General features: G+C 41.7%; 2 protein-coding genes across 2 annotated transcripts; one reads left to right on the top strand and one right to left on the bottom strand.

Annotated features, from left to right (window-relative positions):
• Positions 1-2,045: 2,045 nt before the first annotated feature.
• On the bottom strand, positions 2,046-18,631 carry med23 (mediator complex subunit 23). Its single transcript, XM_070849024.1, has 30 exons — positions 18,480-18,631; positions 17,669-17,700; positions 17,381-17,468; positions 17,167-17,291; positions 16,708-16,819; positions 16,402-16,500; positions 16,190-16,291; positions 16,026-16,095; positions 15,553-15,665; positions 15,344-15,439; positions 11,107-11,313; positions 10,610-10,753; positions 10,206-10,351; positions 9,859-10,104; positions 9,031-9,173; positions 7,881-8,055; positions 7,396-7,559; positions 7,165-7,289; positions 6,848-7,053; positions 6,221-6,401; positions 5,966-6,136; positions 5,654-5,870; positions 5,377-5,486; positions 5,078-5,204; positions 4,519-4,684; positions 4,253-4,325; positions 3,955-4,169; positions 3,736-3,856; positions 3,463-3,594; positions 2,046-2,834 (listed from the first exon to the last, which is right to left on the bottom strand). The coding sequence occupies exons 1-30, from the start codon at positions 18,528-18,530 to the stop codon at positions 2,613-2,615; spliced, it is 4,179 nt and encodes a 1,392-aa protein (XP_070705125.1). The 5' UTR covers positions 18,531-18,631; the 3' UTR covers positions 2,046-2,612.
• A 715-nt stretch (positions 18,632-19,346) lies between these two features.
• On the top strand, positions 19,347-24,597 carry il20ra (interleukin 20 receptor, alpha). The gene is made up of 7 exons (XM_070849260.1): positions 19,347-19,474; positions 20,426-20,549; positions 20,945-21,153; positions 21,363-21,538; positions 21,660-21,804; positions 22,126-22,262; positions 22,534-24,597. The coding sequence occupies exons 1-7, from the start codon at positions 19,426-19,428 to the stop codon at positions 23,704-23,706; spliced, it is 2,013 nt and encodes a 670-aa protein (XP_070705361.1). The 5' UTR covers positions 19,347-19,425; the 3' UTR covers positions 23,707-24,597.
• Positions 24,598-25,735: the final 1,138 nt, after the last annotated feature.

Genomic DNA, 25,735 nt, shown 5'->3' with positions numbered 1-25,735 from the left:
ACACGCAGAAAAGAAGAATGGGATTAAACGCCCAGAGTGCATCGCATTAATTGTGATGTAATTAAGTCACAGTTGACCTAGTACACATCAAACTTTAATGAAGGGGAGTGATGATATCAATCTTAATGTTCGGAGAGCTAAAATCTGTATTTCTCAACATGAAAAGCCACAGGCGAGGACGACAGGGAGTGGGCTCTGCACTGTCATCATGGAAATCATAGGAGATGTTCGGGCCTCTAATGCACTTAAGTAACAGAGCTTGCATAATGTTCATGTAATTCAGTTACAGCTGACCTGGTGAAGATGTAATGTGATTGAGGGCGGATGAGTAGGAATGATTGATTATCGGTCTTAACTTAATTGTTTTTCTTCTACACTGGAGTTTCATCAGGATTCAAATACTTTGCTTGAGGGGAATAAGAGCAGCCGATGAAAGGCTCAGAGAGAGACTTCAGACGTAATCTTCCCAGCAAGACGTGACGATGAAGGGAGGAGGGGAGGAGGGGAGAGCGTCGCCCCTCAAGGAACCTAATAGACTTTCATTCTGGAGTGTAAAGGCTTGATGTTGCCTCGTCAGAGAACACAAGACCTTCACCGCCTTTTGTCTACGCCTTCATGACTGATGGTGTCAAAACAACTTAAACCTGCAATGGCCACATGCAACACAACACAGACATGCACTATATTACCTCCTGGTGAACTTGTTAACAGTTATGGAGTTAAATTATCATGATTTTGGAGCCGTGTCCAAGTCAGTTTTTTGTCTCTAACAAATCCTGAGGGAAATGCTACACTATTTAGCTGCTAAATTCTCCATTGTGCTGAGCAGGAAGTGTACAGTAGGTTTTTGACGTTGAATCTTTATCAGCTAATGATGGAACAACAGCAGATGATGGAGATGTGATACCAGATTTTATCTTTCTACAGCTTTTCTGCATTAGATGAGACAGTACAGTGTCTTTTCTATTTGGATTTAACCCTTATTAACATGAAGTATATTTAAAGGTCTGTATTTTTAGCCATACAAGCAGCGTGGCTTGAGGGATTCATTTAGCGCTATCATCAAGTCAAAACTGCCAAATTTAATTTCTACAATACAACAAATGAATGACTTCCTCAACAGCCTCCAGTGCACTTTGTGTGTACTGATTAGCAAATGCTAGCATGCTAACCCACTAAATTGCTGAACATTGCAAACAACCTGCTAACAGGCTAACATGGTGTTAGCATTGCCATTGTGAGCATGTTGGTATTAGCACTTAGCTGAAGTTTTCTTCACTTTATCCACAACATCTGACATTCACACGGGTTTTGGAAAAATAACCAGTTTGAGTCAGTAAATACTGACTGCAAGGCACCATCAATGCCCCACCATTCCCCAGCTTGCTGTAACACCCAAAGGCACCACTTCAATTTCAATTTAATTACTGATCCAACAAATACACCCCTAGGATTTGGAATAAAGTCCTTATCTTACCATTAGTTTCTCTGCCTAATTGTCAAATGGCAAAAATCCCAGATTCAACCCACGGCCAAAATCTTGAGTGTTTTTGGCTTAAAGCCGTGCTTTTCACCAGATTCACCAATGTCTGTTGTGATGTTTTAAAGACATCCCTCTGGCAGAAAGACAGGGAAGCAATAGGGTCTCTAACCCTCTCTCTGTGCTCCAGTAATAACAGGTACACTACACCTGTGAAGAGGAGCTTGACTGAAGGGCACTGTAAACGCAGAGCGCCCCCTAATGGTGACTACTATGTTGTTATGTTATATTCTGTATGACAGAGCAATTTCACGCAGTGTTTAAAGGTCATAACCTGCCGGAGTGTGACTCACCTGAAGAAGAGGTGTTTTTCCAGAATGTGAGGGATGAAGGTTAGCTCTGCTGACAGAGACAGTGTGGTATTCACTCCCTCCCCAACAGCAGGCTAAACTTATCATGAGTCAGGGGCAACGCAAACAAAATGGCATTTGGAAAGACATAATGAGCCATGGAAAGACAACCTTGTTAAAAAAAAATAGTCATCAATACTCAGATTACCAAAAACCTTTTTTTTAATGAAGTAATAATAATATACAGTATAAAAACTGATTACAAAGAGAAAAATAAAAAAGATGCTGTGATAGCAACAACAAATGCTACAGTATGTGTGTGTCCCTCCTGCATGCAGCAGATACTGAGAGCTGCATGTTACTGTGCAGTTTGTTAATGGAGACGTCTGTTCTGATAACTCACTACGTTTGATTCTTCACTTCAGAGATACTTTCTGAATGCATGAGTACCTCTGACTCCTGTCAAAGTGATACATTTTGAGAGCTTCCTACATAGGGAAATCAGTCTGGATTTTTCCCTTTGTGGCAAGCAGAGATTTTGGAGGCGGGAAACTTTTATGCATTTATGAACAAGACTCAGGCTCAGGACTCAGCTGTCCAAGGTTCTTGTTTCTAAAAGTACAATAAACATTTTTAATCCTCCCTTTGAGCAAAATCCAAGTCAAAAAGAACAACTGGTGGCAAAAAAATGTTAAAGCAAGTCAAAATATTTCGGTCTGTGGTGTGTTTATGTGTGCGAAAGTCCCCTGTCATGATGGTGTGTTTGTGTTTACCTAGGCCACCTACATCGGTGTGTGAGTGTGCTGTGTGGAGGAGGGCGAGGCGGCGGCGGAGGATGATGAGAGCGAGGACGTCGGGGGCTGGGGGGTGGAGGAGGAGGAGGAGGTGGAGGAAGTGGAGGCGGCAGCTGCGGCTGACGACGAGGTCTCTATCTTGCTGCTGTGGGTGATGAAGCGCAGTCGCAGCTTCATGGCCGGGCGTAGAGTCATGATGATTTTCTCCACCTGGGTGACAAGAGAGTAAAAGTTATAGGAAAAACAAGAAAATGCAACATGCATAATTTAGTTTTGGGTTTGAACTGACCTGTACAGTTGATTATCTGAAGCGGAAGTATAATTATGCTACAGTGTAATTACCAGGTGAATTTTTATGTGAAGGTTTATGTTACATCAGTTGTTTTGAATCACAGCACCCACAATACAACACATATAGCTTGGATAAATACTCTCCGTGTTCAGTGGCAGCTTTGTCTGTTAAACTAATTACTTGAAGAGTCAATGTAAGCACACTTGTCTAAGCCTCAAGCACAGAGAGGAGCTACATTTTCATCCTCTAATTAACTCTGGTGTCAGGTCTGGACACTGGTGGGGAGTTGTCTTGCTGCGCAGGAGGTGACAGCTTCAAACTAAAAATGGAAACCGAAGACACCAAAATTGCCTCCCGAGGAGGTGCGACTTCACAGATGTCGTCTTACTTAAAGTGCGGGTGACTCCTTTTGTCTCCATTTTGAGTTTTACATCTATCTATCATTTGTTATTTTGTTGTAGTGTCTTGTTACCGTCTGCTGTAGTTTACAAAACGCTTAAAAATGCTCTTTATGGTTAATTTTGATACAAAAAGACACATTCTCACCTGCTCCTTCACGCTGTCTCCAGTGTACATGTATTTGATGTGATAGAGGAAGTCACAGATTGGGTCCATGTAGCTGAGATGTTGGCACTGTTGGTCCACCGCCTGGAGCATCTCATAGAAGGCCACGCCAATCTGAAATACACAAACACAAGAACATAGTATAAAAAAAGTGAGCATAAAACTAAACAAATAAAAAATTTAAGATAAAGGGAACATCATAGAGCAGAATTGTTGCACTTCTCAAACAATCTGTTGTCAAACATTTGTGTGCACCTCCAACATGCATCGTGTCCTCTCCTGCTGGAAGCGCTGCAGGAACGGCCCCACCAGGTGATACACGTAGAGTAACTGGAACTCTGTTTGGACAACTGGTTTCAGCGTCTCCGACAGGAATCTACACACACACACACACACATTTGTGTAAATAATATGTGGGCTAAAAAGCGTAAGGAATAAAAGGAATGAGAGAAGAGAATAATAAGACTTCCTTACTTGGGAATCAGAGATAGCTGTCCAATGGAGGAGTGATGCCACACAGCGTGCGCTAATGCTAGCACATAACTGCAGTTCATTTCGCTGTAGCTCTGGTGGCAGGCTGTGAAGTCCAGCAAGGCGAAGGGATAACCTGCCCATTCCGTCTCTGATGTCAGTGCGGGAGAGCTGATCACAGACACGATGCGGTCGTGGAGAACGATCCAGTACGGCTCCTGGAGGAGGGGAGACGGAGGTGGTCATGGTGAAACTCGATGTGACTTCATCAAATAGTAAAGGAGGTGAATGTTTCTCTTACAGGAAGTGCAGTTATCACAAGTCCAATGGCGTTCATCCAGGCTGTGATGTTCTCTCTGGGAACCAGAGGTTGGCTGAAAGGTGAAAGTGAAAGTGGTCTGACTCATCAATAATTCACATCAAGCTCCATCATCAGTGCACACACCCAAAAACACTACCTACTACTACTACCAACATGCTCAAGTGGATCTTTATCATAACAAAAAAAACAGGCTTTTCTAGATCAATGAGTGCTATTAGCTGTCCAACAGTGTTTGTCTATTGTACCTCTTCAGCACAACATTAAGCAGAGCGTTGCCGACATCTTTTCCTGGCACAGCCAAAGCCATTAGCTCCACACAGGTGACGTGCAGGGCGTGGGCCGCAGGGTTGGGGAACTCATTGAACCTCCAGTCACAGTTGGGGAAGGGACCAGGTGACTTTCCAGCCATGGGTGAGAGAGAGTTAGGGAGGGTAAAGGTCACTGGAGGAGGAAACGTGTTCCCATTTTAACTATGTGCTTTTATGAAGAGCATCCATCTTTTCAATAACTGTTGTAATGGCTTAGATCAAACTACAGATGTAAAAGTAATTACTATGTGCCTTTCCTTTATTAGTCCCACAACAGGGAAATTTACAATGTCACAGCAGACACGAAAAAAAAAAGAAACAATATAGTGTACAAGTGGGAGCAAAGGGGCATTAAGTGGGACTAGAAGTATCAGCCGTATGGTAAATAATTCAGGCTCCCAACAGGCCTGTGACTTTTTATTCGCCAGAATCAGGGTAAGTTAGAGAGAGCAGTGAGAGATCCATCTACCACCAGGTGGAGATTAATGAAGGATATTGTCCACCAAGCGTCCAATCAGCTTGCAGTAGTAGGTGTCATCAGGGATCCACACATTGTCCTCTCTGGGGTTCATTCCAAACTTCAGATAGGTTTCACTAAGGCACCAGCCTGGGGTGCGGTTGTCCTACAAAAGAAATTACACTTTTTATAGACGCATATATAAAAAGAGAGACCAACAAGGGACAACTGCATGCAAAGTGTTTGGTGTTAATAAATAATATATCCTCTAATTTGTTATTTAATGAGATACTGTCTGGGCTGTGTGTTTCTGTCCTCCTCCATCCCCCTCTGCCTACCTTCAGTGAAGACATGATGGCGTGCACCAGTTTTCTCTTCAGATTGGTCCTGTCTCTCAGATGTCGTTCGTAGTAGTGAAGTGTGTTGTACAGGTAGGTGACTGGGCGGTCTGCACACAAACACAGCAGCAAACACACACACAAAGGTTCACACAAAGGTTCAGGAGCTCCTCTTCCCCTTATCATCCATCTAATTTATTGGCATCTTTTCCCATTCTAAACCCACTCCCTCTTTCATCCAGAGAGTCCTCTTACATTTTAAGACAACATTACTGACCGTGGAACTTGTACAGCCCTCCCAGGTGGTCCAGCAGTGTTTCCAGAGACTTTGAGACAGGGAGAAGCTCCAGGAAGCGGTGGATGACGATGTCAAAGACAGGCAGGAAGCGCAGGCACACGTTGCCAAAGTAGATGGGCAGGTACTGTGGCTGGAGCTGCATGGGAGGGTTGACTTGGTCTGCAAGTCCCTCAAAGTAAAGCTTCTCTGGGTATTTCTGGTAAAGGAACAACAAACATTAAAATCAACAGAATACTAGATTCCTCTCTTCATTTCATTGTTTTTCACAAACATGTTTCATTGCTTGTGTACCTTATGGTAGCTCATGTGCTTGTTGTGCCAGTCACTCTGCAGCCAGTGCTCAGGGGCGTTCTCCTTGACAAAATCATTGACTCGGTTCCTGAAGTCATTGGGCTTAAGCAGCAGCAGCTGGATTATGAAGTAACAGACCTGCGCCTCGTTTCCCTCATGGCTACGCATCGCCTGGATGAAGAGCAGAAGAGAAGTGAGACACATAGTCCTTGTCGTACGGTAGATATATTTCTCTGCATGCAAGTTTCTCCGCACCAGACACAGGATGAGTCTATCCAGGGTGACTATGTTGTATTTCCAGACCATGTCGTTGAGTATTTCGATGCATTTGTTGAGCTGCTGTCCGCCGGCTGATGTTGAGAACTCGTAGACAAGGAAGTCTGCAAATGTACGCACGTGAGCCACCAGTGCGCGAGCACCAATACGCTCCAAGACCCTGAGGGACACAAAATCAGGCAACAGTTAGCTCATCAACCACAGAAACACTGAATTCTCTCGCTGAATCAATTAGCTCCAGATGTTGTTTAGAGACTTGGAAACCCACCCTCCCTTCCCCACTCCTCTCAGGCTAATTAAGTGTAAAATTTAAAATGCCAGAACATCAGTGGCGAGACGCATCATTAACACGTGCTTCATCAAAATACACTCAGTGGTGTCAGAATGTAACATGGGGTATAATAAAAAGGTGGTGTGTAAACAAACTCGAATTGGAACTGTGTCATGTATTTTTAATTCATTTAAGTCAATCCATGGATCTCAGTTTTTAATTAGAGACAGTTTTAGACACTTTATTATATTTGATACTTGAGTGTACATAATAAAGACACGTTTCTGTGGATTCTGTAGAGATGTATCAGTAAAAACCAAATAATGTCGCCAAACCTGAATCCTATCTGGTTGATGTGGTCTGTCTCCAGCAGCATCTTCCACAGCAGACAGAGGAAGAGTGGGGGTGAGCCCTGCATGGAGAAGTGGGTAATGATGTCATTCTCATTGGCCATGGACTTCCACTTCCTGTACTCCTCTTCCACGTTCTTCTTCAGGTTGAATCGAGACTCCTGAGGCACGTTGTTCTGTTTGAAGAACGCCTACGAGGAGGAGAAAGAGAGAGAGGTGGGAGTCATTATGACAGGACTAATGCATCTAATTTGAGATCAAACAAAACCGCAGTTTAAATTTGAATTTGATTCATAGTGCACCTGTAGTGGAGCTGGGAAGCAGGACAGTGTGTGTGAGGCCCAGTTATGAGGCGTGAAGTTCATGATGGTCTGGAGAATGTCTTTACACCAAGTCCCATGGATGGAGTCAGACCCTGTGAAAAAATCTACACACAGAAACAAAGCAACAAACAAACGAGAGAATAAGAGAGAGAACAACTAAGACCTCAAGAAAAGAAAGATCTTGAGAGGCAAATCCAGAGGGAGTGCTACCTGTGACGTGTGTAGCTCTGGCCAGGGTGAGGATCAAGGCTCGGTTCAGCTCTTCAGACTCCGCCGACAGAACCGTCTTTGGGTCGTTGAGGAAGCGGGTGAACTGGGGCTGCACCTCTGAACTCCCCAAGGCTGTGATCAACCGCAGAGCTGTGCTCTCGACACTGCAGAGGGAGACAGAAAGACAGCGAGAGAGACCATTAGCGCTCTGATTGTTATGTTTGTGTTTTTTAATTACCCTCAGTGGAGGTGAATAATAAAAACAAGTAAATAATGTGAAGCTTATATTGTTTAGCGTATCTAGATTATGACACCCTGGAGTGTAGCTTCAGCTGCAAACACTGCAGTATGCTTACTTCTACAATCTTAAGTGCTTTGAAGTTTGATTTGAGTTTTAGTGATAACAACAGTGATAGTTACAGCATCAGTAATCTTGTTGTCAGTGCATTGAGCATGCAGTATGTGAATGTGTGTGCCCATGTTACCACAGATGCAGCTGATTCTGGTTGGTCTGGGGAACAGCAGCCAGACTGTGCAGATGACTCAGTAGCTGGACTCTGTAGTGCGGCTGGATGTGGTGCATCCTGTAGCTGAACATCTCCAGCAGTGTGTGAAGGATTCCCCATGCGTGAGACTTAAACACGTTAGGCAGCAACTGGCCTGAACAGACAGACGGAGTCGCAACATTCAGCATGTGGCTGCTGGCCCACAGAGACAAACTATACACAGAAATGTTCAGAGCCAGCCTGCTAAAAGAATGTAAGCAGTTATGAGTGAATACAAATTGGACTAGGACGTGCTGGAGGAGTTTAGACACTCTTACATATTCAGAAAATGTACAAGATCAAGATGGATTTAGGTTTTTTTGTTTTGCTTTTCCCCCAACCTCATTATCATAAGAGACAATTATGCAAAAATTAAAAGTATCACTGAGGTTAAACTGCTGTCTCCTTGAATGTTACTGAAATAAGGACCTTGAAGTGAATTAATAAGTGTGATTAATTAAATATGCACACATTGTTGCTTATCCAGCAGAGTTCACTGGGAAAACAAAGATGAATTAATCAAGGTCAGCTAAAGTCATTACAATTTGAATTGGAAGCACGTACAATATGTATATTGTTATTAGTTGAGCTTTTAATAAATAACACTTCAGGGTTTTTGATTTTCTTTTCTGTTTAAAGTGAAGCTAAGCTCCTTTTTGTAAAGTCTCTCTCACCGATTTGAGCCCACTGGCTGAGCACTATTTTGTTGCTGGAACTTGGCTTTAGAGATGCCTCAGAGAATATGGTTTTATATTTATCTCACTGACTGGTACGTATCTCTTAGCCAGCTTTACACTTCTTCAAGCCATGAAGCCTAACTATACAGTGCATAAATAAGATATTGTAGTAATCATATCTTTTCCTTTCCTCTCCTCACACTGCCTGATAATCTGTGCTCCTGTGTGTGAGATGTGTGTTTCTGAGTGTATCTGCATGAGTGTGACACTGTGACAGTTGAAAATTATTCCTCAGGAACATAATGTGTGATACTGAAATGAGGTATACAAATGACACATTGTGCTTTCTGCTTCTGACCTACTTTTCAAAACACTAGCCGTTTTCAGTTAATTAAAATGTTTCAGTAACTCACTGATGAACCCTTTGATGCCCAGTGACTCGATCTCCATATAGACCAGCAGTCTGCTGTATGTTTCTACCAGTGCAGGGGCCAGGGCAATGCTGGATTTGGCATGGGCCAACTTTATTACCCTCGTGGCGATACTGTGGATCAGACTAAAGGCAGGAAGAAAGACAGGGACAGAGAGAGAGGGAGTAAGAGACAACTGAATGCATTTTCTGAGTAGCTCTCCGAGTTAGAGGTTGATTGATTTTTAAAGGGCAATATAATAATGACAGTTTGGAGCAGGAAAAAGCCAATAGCGGATTAATCGGCCAATATCACCATCATCCCACCCCCCCCCAACCCCAAGTCCACGCCAACGGTAAGGCACATCCTGCCACACAAATGGTAAATTCCATGATTTGGCCGGTGTGCTGCAGTCTGTTACCAGGTATGGACAGCCTGGGGGTCGGGCAGTTTGCTGGTGGGATTAAATTGTTGGAGGGTAAAACTATAAATGATGGACTTTTGGCTTGATGCCGAGGGTTAGCAAGGTAGACTATCATGGACTGCGCCTCTTCTTCTCTCCATGCAAAATGGTGATGTACATCACTGCATGTCCAATGGAGGCTGTGCAGCCATCAGACACTAATGGAGCTAAGGTCCGCCCATAACTATCGTTTTTAAATTGTTCTACTGGAGCCAATTATTTGGCTAAACAGATTAATTAATCAACCTCTACTCTGTATTATTCATTGTCTATCCTTCTTAAAATCATCTATGTGTCGTTTTTTAAACAAAGCTCCTAATTTTGCTCTTTTCCATAAATTCATCTGTACATCGTTTGCCCTCCCATACCTCATCTTCGCATGCACTGTCAGTGAATCCAGCAGGTTCATGGGCAGCGGGGTGACAGATCCTGACGCCATACAGTTGGTGCCGGGTAGGTTGATCCTCATGGATACGTTTCCATAGATGGTCTCTACCAGCACGCCCATTGGCAGAGTGAAACACTCAGAGTTGGTACTGTAGGCGTTACACAGCAGGGCGATCTTGTAGTCGGACATGCCCAGAGTCTTGTTACGTAGCGACTGCTGGAGAAACCTACCAGACAGGAGGGAGGGAAGCAGATAAATCAAACTATTAACTGGGGAAAGTATTTTGATGTGCAGTTATTGAGGGTTTAGTTTTATAACGGTACGTACTCATGGTGTAGTTTCAGAGAGTGGGGTATGGGTATCTGTAGTTTGGAGTTGTCGTTCTGAGCTTTGCGGTTCAAGTGGATCCAGATGCAGGTCATGGCAAAAGAGTGAGTTGACTGGGGCTTGTTAATGTCTGGAACTGGAATACACTGCAGTGGGAGAGAAAACACAGATAAATCTGGTGGTACTATTTATAAAGTTGTTACTTTTAGAGCAAATAACAATCACCAGTATTACCACTTCTACTCCTACCAACGCTTCTACCACTGCTACTGCTGCCAATGAAAACACTTTAGAAAAGTTTGAAGCGAGATACACAGTGCAAAATAAAAGAAATAATAAATAACTAGTACTAGATACTAACAATGATCGCAGTAAATCAAAATTATTTCTTGACATGTGTGTACCTCTTTTTCTGGGTAAAGCAGGTCAAAGAGCTTCATGACGGGCAGGAAATCAGCTAAGGCGTTCTTCTGAATGCTTCCTGATATGAACTGCAGCAAGACCCACATCAGGTGGTCTCTCCCTTTAATGAGACCTCTACCTGCAAGCTGGAGAGAGAGAGAGAGAGAGACCTTCTCAACGACATGGGTCACGTCAGTAATACTAGTACTTTTGTATTTGACTCGTGAATTTTGTTTCATTTAGTTTTTAATTACATTTCCCAGACCAGAGAGCTGGTATTAACCTACTCCTTTTGGCAGAGGGTTGTACATGTATCTTAATGGATTCCAACTATTTGTTTTTGACAAGTATGTTACTGCCAAAGTCTGATATATTGCATTTTATAAATATATTTAGGAAATATTCCTATAGTCAATAAACCAAATCAAATTAGAACCAAAAATCCAATGATCCATTATTAGGATTATTACTCCATATTCTGCTCTCTCCCTCCTCTTACCTTTTGATGTAATGAGAGCACCATGTGTGGGAAGCTTGCAAACTGAAACAACACAAAGAAGATGAGCTGGGAGGAGAGGTGCTGCCACAGCAACTGGCTTGTTCCTCCGATATCGGCGTCAAAATGCTCCTCGGTCTCGGAGCGCTCCATGGCGTACACCACGAGGTCCACCAGCTGCTCCTCTAGCACTGGGCAGCGTTGCTTATGCTGACAGGGGAGGAGGGGAGTGTTAAAGGAGAAAGAAAATAGTGGGCAGGAGAGAGAGGAAGTTAAACAGAGAAAGGGAGGAAAAGACAGAGGGAAAGAAAGGGAGAAGACAGACAGACAGAGGGAGGGAGACAATGAGGGGAGATCATCATTAAAATACTTTATATACACTTTTATGTTAGTAGATCCTCCAATAAAAACTGACATATAAACTCATTCCCATCCCTTGCATGCAGGACGACTTCTCCTTCCTGCCTCTGTCAGCTGGGTAAACCTTCCTGTGGCCTCTTTTCCACATTTACCTTTGTCCACAAATGTTGTGGTCATTTTCCTGCGATATTATTATGTAGGAATGGATGCTGAACTCTAAAGTTCAGCAGAAGTCTTGTGCCAGTATTGTGAGTTTTCCTGGAGTGATCATATCATGAGATAAAAATAAGTTTCCATGCAGAACTGCATGATATGTGAATACCATTGTGGTGTCTACACAAGCAATGTGGAGACTACCATATGTAAAAGGGATTTTTGATGACAGACAGGAGAGGAGAGGGAACGTAATCGAGACTTCAGAGAAAATCAGACTTGGTAGGGAAGGCAGGTTAATAAGATCATGTGGATGACTGTGTTGACATGGCAGATTTGAAAATACTAATACTGTCATTTTCCTACTAACCCAGCGTGGGAAACTTAACTTCACTCACTGGTGACAGAGCAGGAGGAGTCTGGATCCCTGCAATAGCTACACCTGAGGGGCTTTATAGAGCCCTTTTTACACAACATAGCAAGGAACAAAACAGCACAGCACAGCACAGAGCAGAACGACATGGCACGGAACAGCACAGCACTTAACATCAAACCAAACCAAACAGTGCAACGCGTTCCTGCATGCAGACTTCCAGGTTTGGGAAGGTGAGGTGATTGAGAAGAAGAAGAGGAGCTGTGAGACTGACCGTCACTTCTCTTCCTCTGCAAAACCAAACGCACACACACACAAACTCGGAGAGAGAGAGAGAGAAAGAGAAAGAGAGGAAAGTAAAAGAAAGAGAGAAAAATAAAGAAAAAGAGAAAGAAAGAGAGAAGTATCCACAGGGACATCTTCTGTCTACAGTACAAAGAAATCAGCCCAGTGGTGTACCCAGTTTCATACCAAACCTAGAAACGGTAAAACCATACCACTGGCTTGGTTAGAAACATACCTACCAAGAACTCAACCAAAGGAAAACTGATGTGTATCTAGAGCGAATACATTTTAAGGTTATCTTTACTGAACTGCAGAAAACAAACAAAAAGCTCAAGTCCCAGAAAACCTGAAAACATACCAAGTGTCAAACTATTTTCTAAAGGGATGACTTGACCATTGTGGCTTGAAAAGTCGCTTTCAGTGGTTGTTTCTGTAGAATAAAGATTTTATCCAACTCAATTATATGAGGGGCTGAGAACAGCAGGGCATCTTAAATATCTTAAACTGAAGACAAATTTACATCCTCCTAAATCATTTTGATCTTTTAGCGATTCACATATTAAGATCCCCTTCAAAATAAATGGGCACAGAAGTTGTTGCTTGTAGTTCCTTACACACCGCAGCTCAGTGCCATTCATGAATAATGTGAAACTGAGACGTAAAGGTTACAAACTGGAGGAAAACGAACAGGAAGTCATCAACCACCCCCATCATCAACCAATGAAAAACACACAACACAGGTCACTCAGTCAGTCAGACAGCCAATCAGAATCACTCATCAGCCGACCTGGGCAAAACACTGATCACAAAAGAAAAACAAAAAATAAGCATGAGGAGCATTTGGCTTCGTAGTCCACACTTTGCCATGTCTTCTATTTCTGAAGTTGCCTGTGCAAACGCAACTTAAATTTGCGAGCTATAATTATAAAAAAATATACTCCATCTCTGCCCAGGAGTGACTACAGGATGCTCTTTGGAGAGCTTTAAAAGGAGTGAAAAGTGAAGTAAGCAGAGCATGAACAAGAAAAAATACAAGCAACTAATTTAAGACACCATGATAATTTTGCAAATGCAATTAATTGACTGGATGGCACAAGCTGCACAGGAATAAAGTTCATTAATGTACTGCAGCATCAAAATGACAAAAGCTAGATTAGACTGAGAGGAGAAGACATGACAATTAAGATCCACCAACTCACAACGCCTACCTAAAATTAAATTAATTGATAATAATTAATTTGCCTGAAGACTTTCTGATAAACGAGTACAGCTGGTCTTCCAGTGATTACTGCCTGGTTATTATAGTGTGCCTTGAAACTGCAAAGCACAATAAACTATATTACTGTATGAGTCCCTTATTTAGTCAAAGTGGAGTAGTTTTGCCCAGGTCAGCACAACAGAAAGCAGCATAAGGTCAGACATGAGAGGACCTCGCTAACAACAGGCATGGACCAGACTACATTCATTCATGCAGTGCGGCAGGACCTGAAATGTCAACAGCAGGGTTAAAAGCAGAAATACTTAATGTCAGCTTGTTATCTGGAACCACAGCCTGGATATAATGACTGGGACTAAACACTTCTTCTGATGACAAAAACTGCAGTCCAGAGAATTTTAAACTGCCACTGTCAGTGTCCAAGTGTCCGACATTAAGGACAACCAAGGGATGTATAGAAATTCAGTATTGATCCCAATATGGCAAATATTCATAAGAATATAGTAATATTAGAATATACAGTAAAAGGTGTATTAAACATTAATGTAAGAGGCTATTTTAATGTTGCAAAAACATTACTAATTATATATTTTACATTAACAAAGCTGACTTACTACTCATTTCTATGAGCATTAGTTGTGACTACTTAGTAATAAATTCTATTTTTGCTCTGTATCCAATACATAGATACTGAATATTAGCAGAAAATATTGGCCATCGGTGGCTTGAATCAAGTTAGGTAGCGTGTCAAACAAATTCATGTTACTGTACAATTTACTTGCACAACATCCTATTAATTGAACAAATCATCCATGGTTGGCAGCCTGTCAGTTAATCAATCAACCTGCTGATGACTGTCACTCATACTTTGATACTACCCGCCCTGTTTTTATTTGGCCACGTCTGTCTCTTTCTACTGAGCATATCTCTATGAAGCCCTGCTGTGACCATCTCAAGCTCTGTAGCATTTCTCTTTACTCCATGTCAAGTTTTCTTTTGTTTTTTTGTTTTGTCCAGTTTCCCATTTGTATGTGACATCAGCGTGCCTAAGAAGCTAAGCGTCCAATGGGCTGGTTAGTTGGCAGGTCAGGTGACCAGGAAGAGGAACAACGACATACCTGGGCAATGTTCAGAGTCTAGAGAGCGCATGGCAGAGAGACAGACAAACACAACACACAACCAGAGGACAAAAGAGAGAGAAACAAAGAAAGAAGGAGAAAGGAACAGAGAGGGGAAAAAAGGAGAGACAGAGAGAGAGAAAGTGGTGACTAAGGAGCTACGTTGTTCACTGTCCGTTCAGCACAGTTAGCATCAACTCAGCCACTTCAAACAGACAAACTGGATTCTGGGTTATTTGTCCAAAATCACTGTTGATTTTTGCTTCTGTTAGCAACAGACTGTCTGGACTGGTCAAAATGTGCCTATGGTGCTCAGTGAGCTGGCCTGAGTGGAAACTGTATGAACCCAACAGGGAAAACTAACATCAGTGCATTATGGGACAGGCTCACAGCATTGGCTTGCTTTACATATGGTTTTATATAGCTGTCTTATCAGGGGAATGAGGAAGGAGAGGGGTGTCAAAAGAGAAAAAAGGTGGGGAAAAGAAACACAAAATAAAAAAAAAGAAAGGGGTATGAGGAAAAGAATCTGGTAAAGATAAACAAAACAAACAGAAAGAGAAGAAGAGAAAGAGAGAACAGCAAGAGTAGGTAAGGGCAAGAAGGGAGCAGAGAGAGTGAGGTGGCAAAAATTAAAAAGAAAGGGGAGTCAATAAAGAGAGTCAACGGGACAGGAGGGGTCAAGGGCCTGGTGCAGAAGCAAAGAAGCAAAAGTGGACGAAGAGGCTGAAATACCTGTTTGTTGAGTCCTAACATGTTGCACACCATTTCTCTTGAATATGGCTGTTCTAACACATAGCGCAGCAAGCCCGTCTGTGGCTCAAACAAGTCCTGCATCCAAAAAAACATACAATTAATTACTCATTGTGTGTGTGTGTGTGTGTGTGTGTGTGTGTGTGTGTGTGTGTACATGCTTGTGTTGTATATATTTGTTGGTATGTTACCTTGTCAAATGGCAACATGCCTCTCAGAGGGAAGCGAAGAGTAGTGGGGTCTAATTTCCAGGAATTACAGATGGCCCCGCTGTTATTCACAACTGGTAACAAGCTGCACCGACCTGCGTACACACACATTGATGCACAAAATGATCAAACAGGTACACTGCACATAGTTGCATTACTTCGCACAACAACTAGAAGTCATAAATCTGTGGTCTGCAATGTGGGATGCATGTATGTGTTAATTATTATCTAATTTGTGTGTCTTCAAGGTTGTATATTCATATATCTGCTGTTTTTTCCCTTTAGATTACATTTTAGTTTCAAAAATGAATGGACTTCATTAAAGCTTTGGCAACGCATGAAGATGAGAAACAGTTGGCCAAAAATGAGAGCCCCTCAGACCAACAAAACTCTGAGAACTTGATATCTTCTTGATCAATATTTTCTTAGTGTGGGTGTGTTTATGTTTCTCTTACCACAGATTGAGTTGATCCTGGCTGTGGGTCTGAAACTGTCCACAAAGTATGATATCAAACTGCCTAGAAGCTGAAGATGGATAAGGGAGGGAATAAAAACAGAAAAATTAGTTAGATATGAATGAATAGCTGCGCACATACACACACTAGAAACTCAAACTTACCCAGTGTGACAGTTGTCCTTCTGGATAAAGTTTTCTGATTTCTGTGATGGCAAAGTAAGCTGGCAGGAGGCAGGCGTTTCTGTCCAGGATATACTCTACCACCTGGAATACACACGTGATTAAATAAAAAATGGCAGTGATTCATTTTGTATGCTAAGATTCAAGTACTTATCAAGCACTTTCAAGGTACATAAAGGTGGACAGAAAAATACCTCTCTGGCAGCCAGAAGCTGTAGGACTATTGCTGAGCTGACAGTGGTAGGAATGGTTTGAATTTTATCCAGTACAGCTTTCAACAGGTCTCGAACACCCTGAAACACGCAAAAATATTTTTGAATAACAGAAGTACTAACCAGGGCTCCTGCCTTGGACACATGAGCACTGACAACCAAAAACCAGGTTGATGCCAATAATTAAACAAATACTGAACATATTAAAATAGAATATAAATATAATGCATAGACTACAAGGGGCTTCTTGTATGTGTGTGTGTGTGTGTGTGTGAGAGAGAGAGAGACCTTGTAGTCCACCCCTCCAATGATCTTGCGAATCAGTTTGAAAGTTAACGCCCACAGCTGTGTCCTCTCCCATTCCAAACTGTCTGAACTTATCAGAGCCACACACACCATCCTTCAGACACACAAAGAGATTCATTGGATGGATGATTAAGACAAATAACAGGCATAATAGACAAGAAAGGTCAGCACACAACAACAACAACAGATTAACAGATTTCCTGCAGATACATTTTAATGAGACTTCATGTATCATATGAATGAAAACTGACACTTTAAATTGTGGACCTATTGTACACCATGAGGATGATTAATCTGTTCTCATTATATATTTAGGCAAGACCTGATAGTGATATTGTGGCCATTAACTGGATAATATTAGACTCTGTCAAGCCCCAGAGTGTAAATTAATGCATACTGTATTTCTGTAGGTCTTTGTAAAGTAGGCGTGCACAAGTGTACCTGGGGGGTAACAAACTGGTCTCCACAGCCATTGCTAGACAGTCGTAGAGGAAGGAAATCCTTTTGGGGCTGTGCTGGCTGTGTATAAACCGCACTATCCACTGTACACACTGTTCGTGAGACTCCTGCAGAAAAACATGAAGGCAGATGAAACATCAAGCTAACAATTCATCATCTTGATCGCCAGTGTGTGTCTGTCTGTGTGTTTAGAGACCTGTGGTAGTGTTCCCCAGTACTGTCTGAAGGCTCCGAGGCAACTGATCAGTTTGGTTCTCTCATCCTCTGGAGTGTCCATAAACATCCTAAAACACAACTGATATTTCAGCCTGTAGCAATTCATTTTACACAGTACATTTTATTATGTTATTCATAATATGTGTAAATCAAATCAAAGATTACAACTTCTATAACTAGTCAGATGTGTTTTAAGTGGATAATAACATGGCAACAGGAGTGTGTGTGTGTGTGTGTGTGTGTGTGTGTGTGTTTGGAGTCATCTTACCCAGCAAAGGCCTCTTCTATCATCTCCGTTTTCTAAGGACAGGAAGAGAAAAATAAAGCTGTGAAAAGATTATCTGGGAAGACGTAAAATGCTTTATATTTTTTTAATCTCTCTTCTGTGTCATCAAATAGCCTTGTACTTCTTTCCTAATAAAGGTAATCCCAATGACCGGCTCATCTGCATCAGTACACACAGAGGGAAGATGTGCAGATGCATGGCAAAAATATATATGTTATTCAAACATTGATGTAGGGGGATCCTACTTCTTCATTTACTGCCCTCTCCCCTTTTTCAGTGCTTCAAAAAATAAATAAAAAAGCAATCTTAACTATTAAAAGCCTTGATATTAAATTATGTGCACGGGTGGGTGGACATTATAACAGTCAGTGAATATAACAACAAATTGTTTAAAAATGAAAACTTTTAAAATGTAGCATTACTACTATTAACATGCCGTGAGCTACACTGTAAATAAGAATACTCAAGTCTGCGCATTGCAAAAAGTGAAATGAACAGTATTTGTATTCAAATCATTCATTTCAAAAACATGTATCTTAGACACAACGCAGGAAGCCCAAAACCTTCCACTGATTTGTAATGTTAACGTGAAAACATTATGTGTTAGTTGTATATCTTTAGTTATCTATAACGTGAGTGTACTTAATAACAAACCCTTTCTATCTATGTGGGAACTATTCATTCGCAAAACCACAGCAGGTTCATGAGTGCTCTTTTAATGGTAAAGGCTAACGTTGTCTGACATGCTAACTAATGTTAGCCTTAAAAGCCAGTGAATAAAAATGCAAATTACCACAACATCCTCAAAGATGCTCTGGAGCTGCGTTTCCATCGAGAGTGCCATGTTTGTATAAAAAAAAAAAGTCAGTTTATTTGCCAAACATCACACAAATGGATCAGGTTACTCCTCTCAGTGGAGCAGACAATGCTACCAATAAGCTACATGCTAACAGGCACCGGAAGGAGCAGCTGCGCAACTACAAAAACACTCCGGAGATAAATTGGAGACACGAGCTGTAAAGTTCCGCTTCATTTTTATCATCGTTATGTAGAACTGCTATACATATTTTTTATTATAAAGTATGATAATTATAAATTGATTTACAGTTTTCAAAGATATGTACAATGTATTTATTTAGAAATCTGACCTCTGTTATAATACAGGTTGTGTTTGATTTGGAGATAATGACACATGCTATCCACTGGATGGCACTATGGAGAGCGTTAATGACACAGTTTATGGTTAATAAAATCACTATTTGATCTTTTCCCGGTGCTTTGTAAAGTGTGGGCTACACTTTTTTTATGAATGGATGATGGATTTTTGATGGCTTTTCGGTTTCAGTGAGCAGTGTTGTTCTTCACCCCCCACCCCCCACCCCGAAACACACACACCCCGCCCCACACATACATACATACACACACACACATACATACACCTGTGCAGGTGTAATGTTCACAACCAAGTCAGATCACATTCCTTCCTCATACACGGAAGCCTGGCTCTGTAGTTGTTGTTCTTGCCAGTAAATCATTGAGGTTTTACCGGTTGGCGGAGACTGACATCCTAACCCTCGCACTTGGTCGAGACTTCGTATTTGAACATGTGTCTGTCTTCAGGCGCTTTTTGTTAATCGTGTACAGAGACGTCGCGCTGCTGTCAGGTGTGCCGGTGCAGAGCTGCTGGAAGCTTCACAATGTTGGTTTTACTTGTGAAAACATGATCACTCCAAACAAAGATGAGGATTGTGATAGTTTTTCTGAACCTGGTGGCTCTGCACTGTACAGGTATTTTTGCATTTAACTTACACTAAGAGTATTGTGCTTTTTTTCGTTTTTCGTATTTGTCTGTATTTACTGTCTTAAGTCTTCGTGTTAGACCTATTGCCACCTCTACAAGCAGCAGCCATGCTTATATTAGACTGTTTTATTTGGCTGCTGTTTAGACTATCTGGTTTCCATGAACAATTGATTCCACAGAAACCGCCTGTGTGTGTTAGTGTGTGTGTGGTCAAAGAGATTAGATTAATCATTGGCAACTCTGAATGCATTCACTGCTTACTGAAGTCATGAAGTCATTGATTGTTTTGAGTCTCAGAGCAGATTTGATTTAATATTTACTCTGTTTCTGTTTGTCCACTTAGTTTTCTGATGTGTTTTGTAGGATGTATGTGTACATTTGCTTCATCATTGTGACCAGCAATGGAAACTAATGTGCAAATACTATTAACAAACAAACTGATTATTGCTGTTGTTGCTATATACATGGCACAATAATAAAAACTTAATTTAGTATAAGTATTATTAATTTATACATAGAGTATAATTATAATACTCTGTCAAATAGAAGTTCAATTAATCATAGATTCAGATGTCTGTAATCTGCCGACTTGGTTCTCAGGATGTTTTTTTTGCTTTTGTATAACATGTCATGTGTACATAAACTTAAATTCTTATGCATTTGTTATGTTTGATTGTGTTTTATGAGCGGCCCATAGTATCACAGCACAACAATGTGATTTATTTACTAGCACTTTTGTGGTACCATAAATACAAAGTGAAGTTTAAAGGTCAGTCAACCTCTTTGTGAGATGGAGAACTGTTGAAAAATCTGCTCTACAAGTGTTGTTGCATGACATTAATGAGTGACAGGTAGAACTTCTAATGACAAACATGAGTCTGTATTAAATGTGGGTCTTATCTTTCTCACTCTCAACCTTTTACTCTCTCTCCCCTCAGTCTCCCCCTCTCCTCCCAGCCCAGCCAATGTCATCCTGTGGTCGGTGAATCTGAGGAATCTACTGCAATGGGTCCCAGGAAATGGAACTCCAGAGGACACACACTTTACAGTGCAGTACGCCATGTAAGTAAAGATTTTAGATCTGTTTTTTTCTTTTTAGCTGAATGAATAAAACATTGTTTTCTTTTTTTAGCTGAGGTGGCCCTGAGAACAAAGTCACTGGCTTTGGTTCATTGGTCATACTGTAAGTATGATGGCCTTTACCTGATTAAAGCTGAAGTTAATTTCTGATGGCATTTAATCAAGAAGTCTCAAAGGAATTTCCAGACAAAAACAGGCCGTGAAAGGAGAAGGGGACAGAAACAAAAGCAAAATGTAACTAGATCTGCTTACGCAACCTGAAGTCTCTTGCTTAAGGGAGAATTGAACAAGGAGAGGGGTGTTTTTTTTCCGAGCGCACTCCGCCCGGTCTTATTGCTCCAGCTCTGATCTGTGTGGGCCTGCGTTGTCTTTCCCAGCTACGGGGACAGTGTTGAGGGCAACAGAGGAAGACGGGTGCACTGGAGGGCGGTGCGGCAGTGCACAGAAATAGTGCGGACCTGGTGTGATCTGAGCAATGAGACGTGGGACCTGGAGCAGGGATACCATGCCAGGGTTCGTGCTGTGAGCAGGAGGGCGTCCTCCAAATGGGCCCTGACACGGAGGAGATTCGACCCAAAGTCAGACAGTGAGTTAAAGGGACATTCAGTCTAAAAATCTGAGCTGAGACATGAACATTGGCAGACACACATGGGTGGGCGGGACAAAGAGACACCTGAGATGTCACTACTTTTAATCTTCAGAAAATACACCATCACTTTGCTTAATATGAAGTTTTTGGTAACTTAAAATAATGCAAATCTTTCAAAATATAAATAATTTTGTCTATGTCTATAGCTGCTTTTGGCCCTCCACTGGTTTCTGTGGACGTGAATGGCAACAACGCCATCATCAGTCTGAAGGGACCAATGAGATATCTGCCTAACAACCACACCCCAGCAGTTTCCATGGCTACACTCTATCCCCATATGTTTTACAACCTCTCCATTCACATTCCTCGTCGTGGCGAGATGGTGAGTAAAAATACATGAGGGTCCTAGCTTGTCCCACCCTCCTGGCACAGACAGACTGATAAATCAAGCCCACCTGAAGGTCTCTCATAGCACTGTCTAATCTGTGTGTGTGTGTTTGTAGGGCCATTTACTGCTGCCCAACAGCCCGTACAAATATCGCCTGATGGCGTACGATACTGAGTACTGCTTCTCTGCAAAGGCAAGATTCCTCTACATACCCATCCAATGCCAATCCTCAGCATGGTACTGCATAACCACACCACCAGGTAAAACCGCATTGCCTGTGAGTGTGTGTGTGTGTGTGTGTGAATATTTTCCTCCCTGTTGGACGAGTAGAAAGGAATGTGACTAAACCTGACAGAGGAGTGAAAGAGAGATACATTTTTGTGACTGAGACATCTTTTATTTTTTGCGTGCATTTTCAAACTGTCAATCAAGAAAAATACTCCAGTTTTTAGCTCTCTAACACGCATTACAGTGAATTCTGATAAGGCCTGCTGTTCACATAGGTACATAAAGTATAAGTAATATTAACGCACGTTTGTATTTACTTGTGTGACACATTCCCGATTCCCGTCTCCCTCCAGACCCTGTGATTGGCCAGCTGCAGAGGATGGTTGTGGGTATTGTTGTTCCATCTGTGTGCCTGGGTGTGTTAGTGGTGGTTGGCTACCTTCTCTATCACTACCTGACTGGGAAAGGACAGAAGAGCCCATATATACTGGTAATTCAATCACACGTATACACACTTCTACACACACTAGCAACTGAAGTACTTTTTTTCTATTTTTTTTGTCCTGCCAGTTTACTTGCCACAGTTGTGACAACAGCATGTGTAAAGAGTTCTGTTTAGTGTCTATTTGAAGAGTAAATACTGCAGTTTTGACAATTACATGTCATCTCCAAATATCAGTAATGTAATGTTTATTTAGAAGATGTTTCAAAAGTTAAAGGTCAATCTTTTAATGCCACATTCCTTCTCCTTCAACCTCCAGAGCCCACCTTCTTTTCATATGTCCCCTCTGACATTTCCCCCTGAGAATCTCAAGCCCATCATCATCACCTTCATCAAACCGTCAGATATCGAAATCATCACATCAGGCCCAGAATTCTCCAAGCGGCAGATTGCAGATCCCCCACCAGGATACAGCTCCCAGAGGCCTGAAATATTCCCACAGCCTGAGGAACCCTGGGATGATTTGTCCATTGACTATGGGTTTGTTGGCGTAGCTCCTGAAATCAATGACAGAGGAGAAGAAGAGAGAAGAGAAGAAAGGGAGAGGAGGCATGACGGAAGAGAAGATGGCAACAGTCTGAGAGGTGAACACAAGAAAGATGCAGCGAGAGGCAGTCACAAGGTGAAAGAGTGGAGAGTCGAGGACGGTCGCTCAGCTGGAGTTTACGCTCCTCAGGCAAAGTCCGACGCCCAGACAGAGATGAGCACACTTATTATACAGGCGCACGCATTTTCACAGCTAAATTCAGTTTTACCCACTCGAACTCAGGCACCATTGCTGTCTTTTCAGGGAGCAACTAAGGGAGAGGTGGATAGAGAAATTGGCCTCTTCCCCAATCCATTAAATTTACAGACAAATCAGGGGGGAGGAATGGGGGGAGAGATGGATGGAATGGTTAGAGTAAGAACAGATGGATGGATGGATGGAGGTGTGGAGGAAGGGAGTGATGGTGAGAGAGCACCGCTTCTTTTTGCTTATGCCTCTCAGAACGTCAGAGCCATACCTACCTCCCATGATGACCAATCAGATTTCTTATCAGATGACTATGGTGTTCTGAGACTGGCTACAGCACATCAAATAAAGGAAGATGGTGAGGAAGAGGAGGAGGAGGAGGGAACTATTTGCATTAATTGGAATCCCGAAACTAGGAAACTCGTGTTGCCAGAGGTGGCGATGGAGGTCAACAAAGAGGGAGGGCTGAATGGTTCAATGGAGGGAGAGAAAGGGAGGGAGAACAGGGTGGGAGGAGAGGAGGAGGAGGAGGAGGCGTATGTGACGAACGGCGAGCTGAGGTTGGAAAATGTGTTTGTCAGACAAGCGTCTGAGGAAGAGGCAGAGGCGCAGGGAGAGATGGAGAGAGGTGGGGAAATATCGTGGGAGGTGGACGATGTTTTGACCAAATGGAACTTGGTAATCTCGATGGATCGGTAGATGATATTCATCCACATATTTACCCCGTAATTACAAAAAATACTCTTCCTCTGCATTTATACTCTACACTTACATTTAGAAAAATCCTCACATATTAATCAGTTCTATTTAAAATGTGCTTGATTCGTAAGAGCATTTGGTGAGAGTGTTGCTGCTTATAATTATTATCATGATTTACAGTGGTTTAACTGATTAACAAAGCTAATCAATGTGTCAATATGAAGTCATCAAACTGTGATCAGCTCTGAAGGAAATAATCTTGCCAAGGGACAAGTCAGTGTATCAGTGATCACTGATCAGGAATCAGTGTATTTTGTATTCATTTCTGCTTGATATGAAGTCGGAGCTCTTGATAACCTGTAGCAGTATTCTTCCTGATTTAAACGATGCACACCATCATCGCCACCGCATCCCGATCCCGAACCCAACAAAGCACTAGTTACAAAAAGCCCCTACAGAAGATTTACTTTGGTGTTTACTGTAAATATTCCACGAGTGTACATATCCGTGTTTACTCAGTAATGTTGTCTGGCAGTAGCAGCTGTGGGTACTTTTGGCTTTAGTTTAGTTCCTGCTTTAGTTCCAGATTAAGCACTCGCACTGTTCTTGTTGAGACACTTATTAGTATTTAAGTACTTGTTTGCTGGTGGTAAATTAATCATTCTGTAATTAGTTCTTTATGTTTTCTCAGTAAGTGCAACATCGTTTTTTAATACTAATCCACCACTGCTGAATATATTATTAGGAAATACTGAAGATGCATATCTTTGTGACTGTGCTTGTATATGATGAAGGCAAAACAAAAGCACTTAACTGTTTATTCTGTTTCTACACAATCCAGAGATTTTATACATAATGAAGCTGCCTGACTTGCAGTATGTGTCAATATTACCTGTGAATTTTTAATAAAAGTCAATATACTTATTTTGCAATCATCATTCTCTTGTTAAACCTGGGAGGAAATCCTTTCTAAGTCTCTTAATTTGTTGTTCTGCCTGCATGAAGTCTGTACAAAGTGTTATATGAAGGAAGCTTTGATGATACATTTTGTCCACTCAACATTTACCAGCATTGCGCTTTCTCATGGTCTCACTTGGGAATTTCTGGCAGTACAATCTCTTCCTGTTTACCGGTAACCTGCATGTATGCAAATCCACAGTAAAAGGGGAATTATGAAACGTTACACGTGCATTTTACAGTTTCAGTCTGATGACAAGATTGACGCTGTGAATGACTATCTGATATCTTTGTCAGGATTTTGTGTGTTGCAAGACAGAATTATTGTTTATTCAAAATAAGTTATTGGCTATGATTTAACACTAATGGTCACTCAGTCTATCATTTCCTTTTTTCAGTAGAGGTTTATTCGAGCTCTTAACTCCATATTGTCTGTAGATCTGCTGGGTTGGGCCTGCTGGCTGCTCCAGAGTCCGAGTTCAGATCAAAGGGTGATTTAGCATTTACTTTAGAGCAGTCTTCCAGTTAGTGTTCAATCTGGTGACACAGTTTCTGTTTTTAAAATGTGTCATAAGACACATTTTTACAGGTCCGTCCACTAGTGTTATGTTTACATAACAAGCCGCCTAAGTTATTTAAGTGTAGGTGTAGTGTAAGTGTAAGTGTAGGTAATTAGAACCATACAAATAACATTATTGTCATTATTATCAGAATTAGAAATAGTAGTAGCATTTAGGTAATGTGTGCATGGCCGATTCTTGTCCTGTCCTGTGCTGCCACCTGCCTCTACAGACATTCACAGGAGTTTTCACAAGTGAACAGAGACATCTGCTGGTCAAATAGCAAACACTCATTGTGAAATTCTCTTTGGTTTAACTGCCATATCCATCAACACTATAAAAACATATTTTTTATAGAATTTATAGAGTTTATTTGTAACCATATAAAATTTATCTTCGGCTGTTTTGGTTCTCAAACTGAACACCACCAGTGATCTTTGCATTACATCTCCAGAAGAATAAGTCAAACATTTCCTCCCATGTCACTACGGCACACACGGTATTCATCATTC

This window comes from Pempheris klunzingeri, chromosome 18, assembly GCF_042242105.1.
Source record: "Pempheris klunzingeri isolate RE-2024b chromosome 18, fPemKlu1.hap1, whole genome shotgun sequence".
Classification (NCBI taxonomy): domain Eukaryota; kingdom Metazoa; phylum Chordata; class Actinopteri; order Acropomatiformes; family Pempheridae; genus Pempheris; species Pempheris klunzingeri.
The sequence above is the reverse complement of the archived record's forward strand: the minus strand, read 5'-3'. Positions and strand labels throughout refer to the sequence as shown.

Excerpts from the sequence above, each read along its gene's own strand:
- med23 (XM_070849024.1), bottom strand. The coding sequence starts at position 18,530 with ATGGCACTCTCGATGGAAACGCAGCTCCAGAGCATCTTTGAGGATGTT. Across the intron at positions 10,754-11,106 it reads TGCTCTCATTACATCAAAAG|CTTGCAGGTAGAGGTCTCAT; the intron begins GTAAGAGGAGGG and ends CTCTCTCTCCAG. Across the intron at positions 4,170-4,252 it reads TTGTGATAACTGCACTTCCT|GAGCCGTACTGGATCGTTCT; the intron begins GTAAGAGAAACA and ends CCCCTCCTCCAG.
- il20ra (XM_070849260.1), top strand. The coding sequence starts at position 19,426 with ATGAGGATTGTGATAGTTTTTCTGAACCTGGTGGCTCTGCACTGTACA. Across the intron at positions 21,154-21,362 it reads ATTCGACCCAAAGTCAGACA|CTGCTTTTGGCCCTCCACTG; the intron begins GTGAGTTAAAGG and ends CTATGTCTATAG. Across the intron at positions 21,805-22,125 it reads CTGCATAACCACACCACCAG|ACCCTGTGATTGGCCAGCTG; the intron begins GTAAAACCGCAT and ends GTCTCCCTCCAG.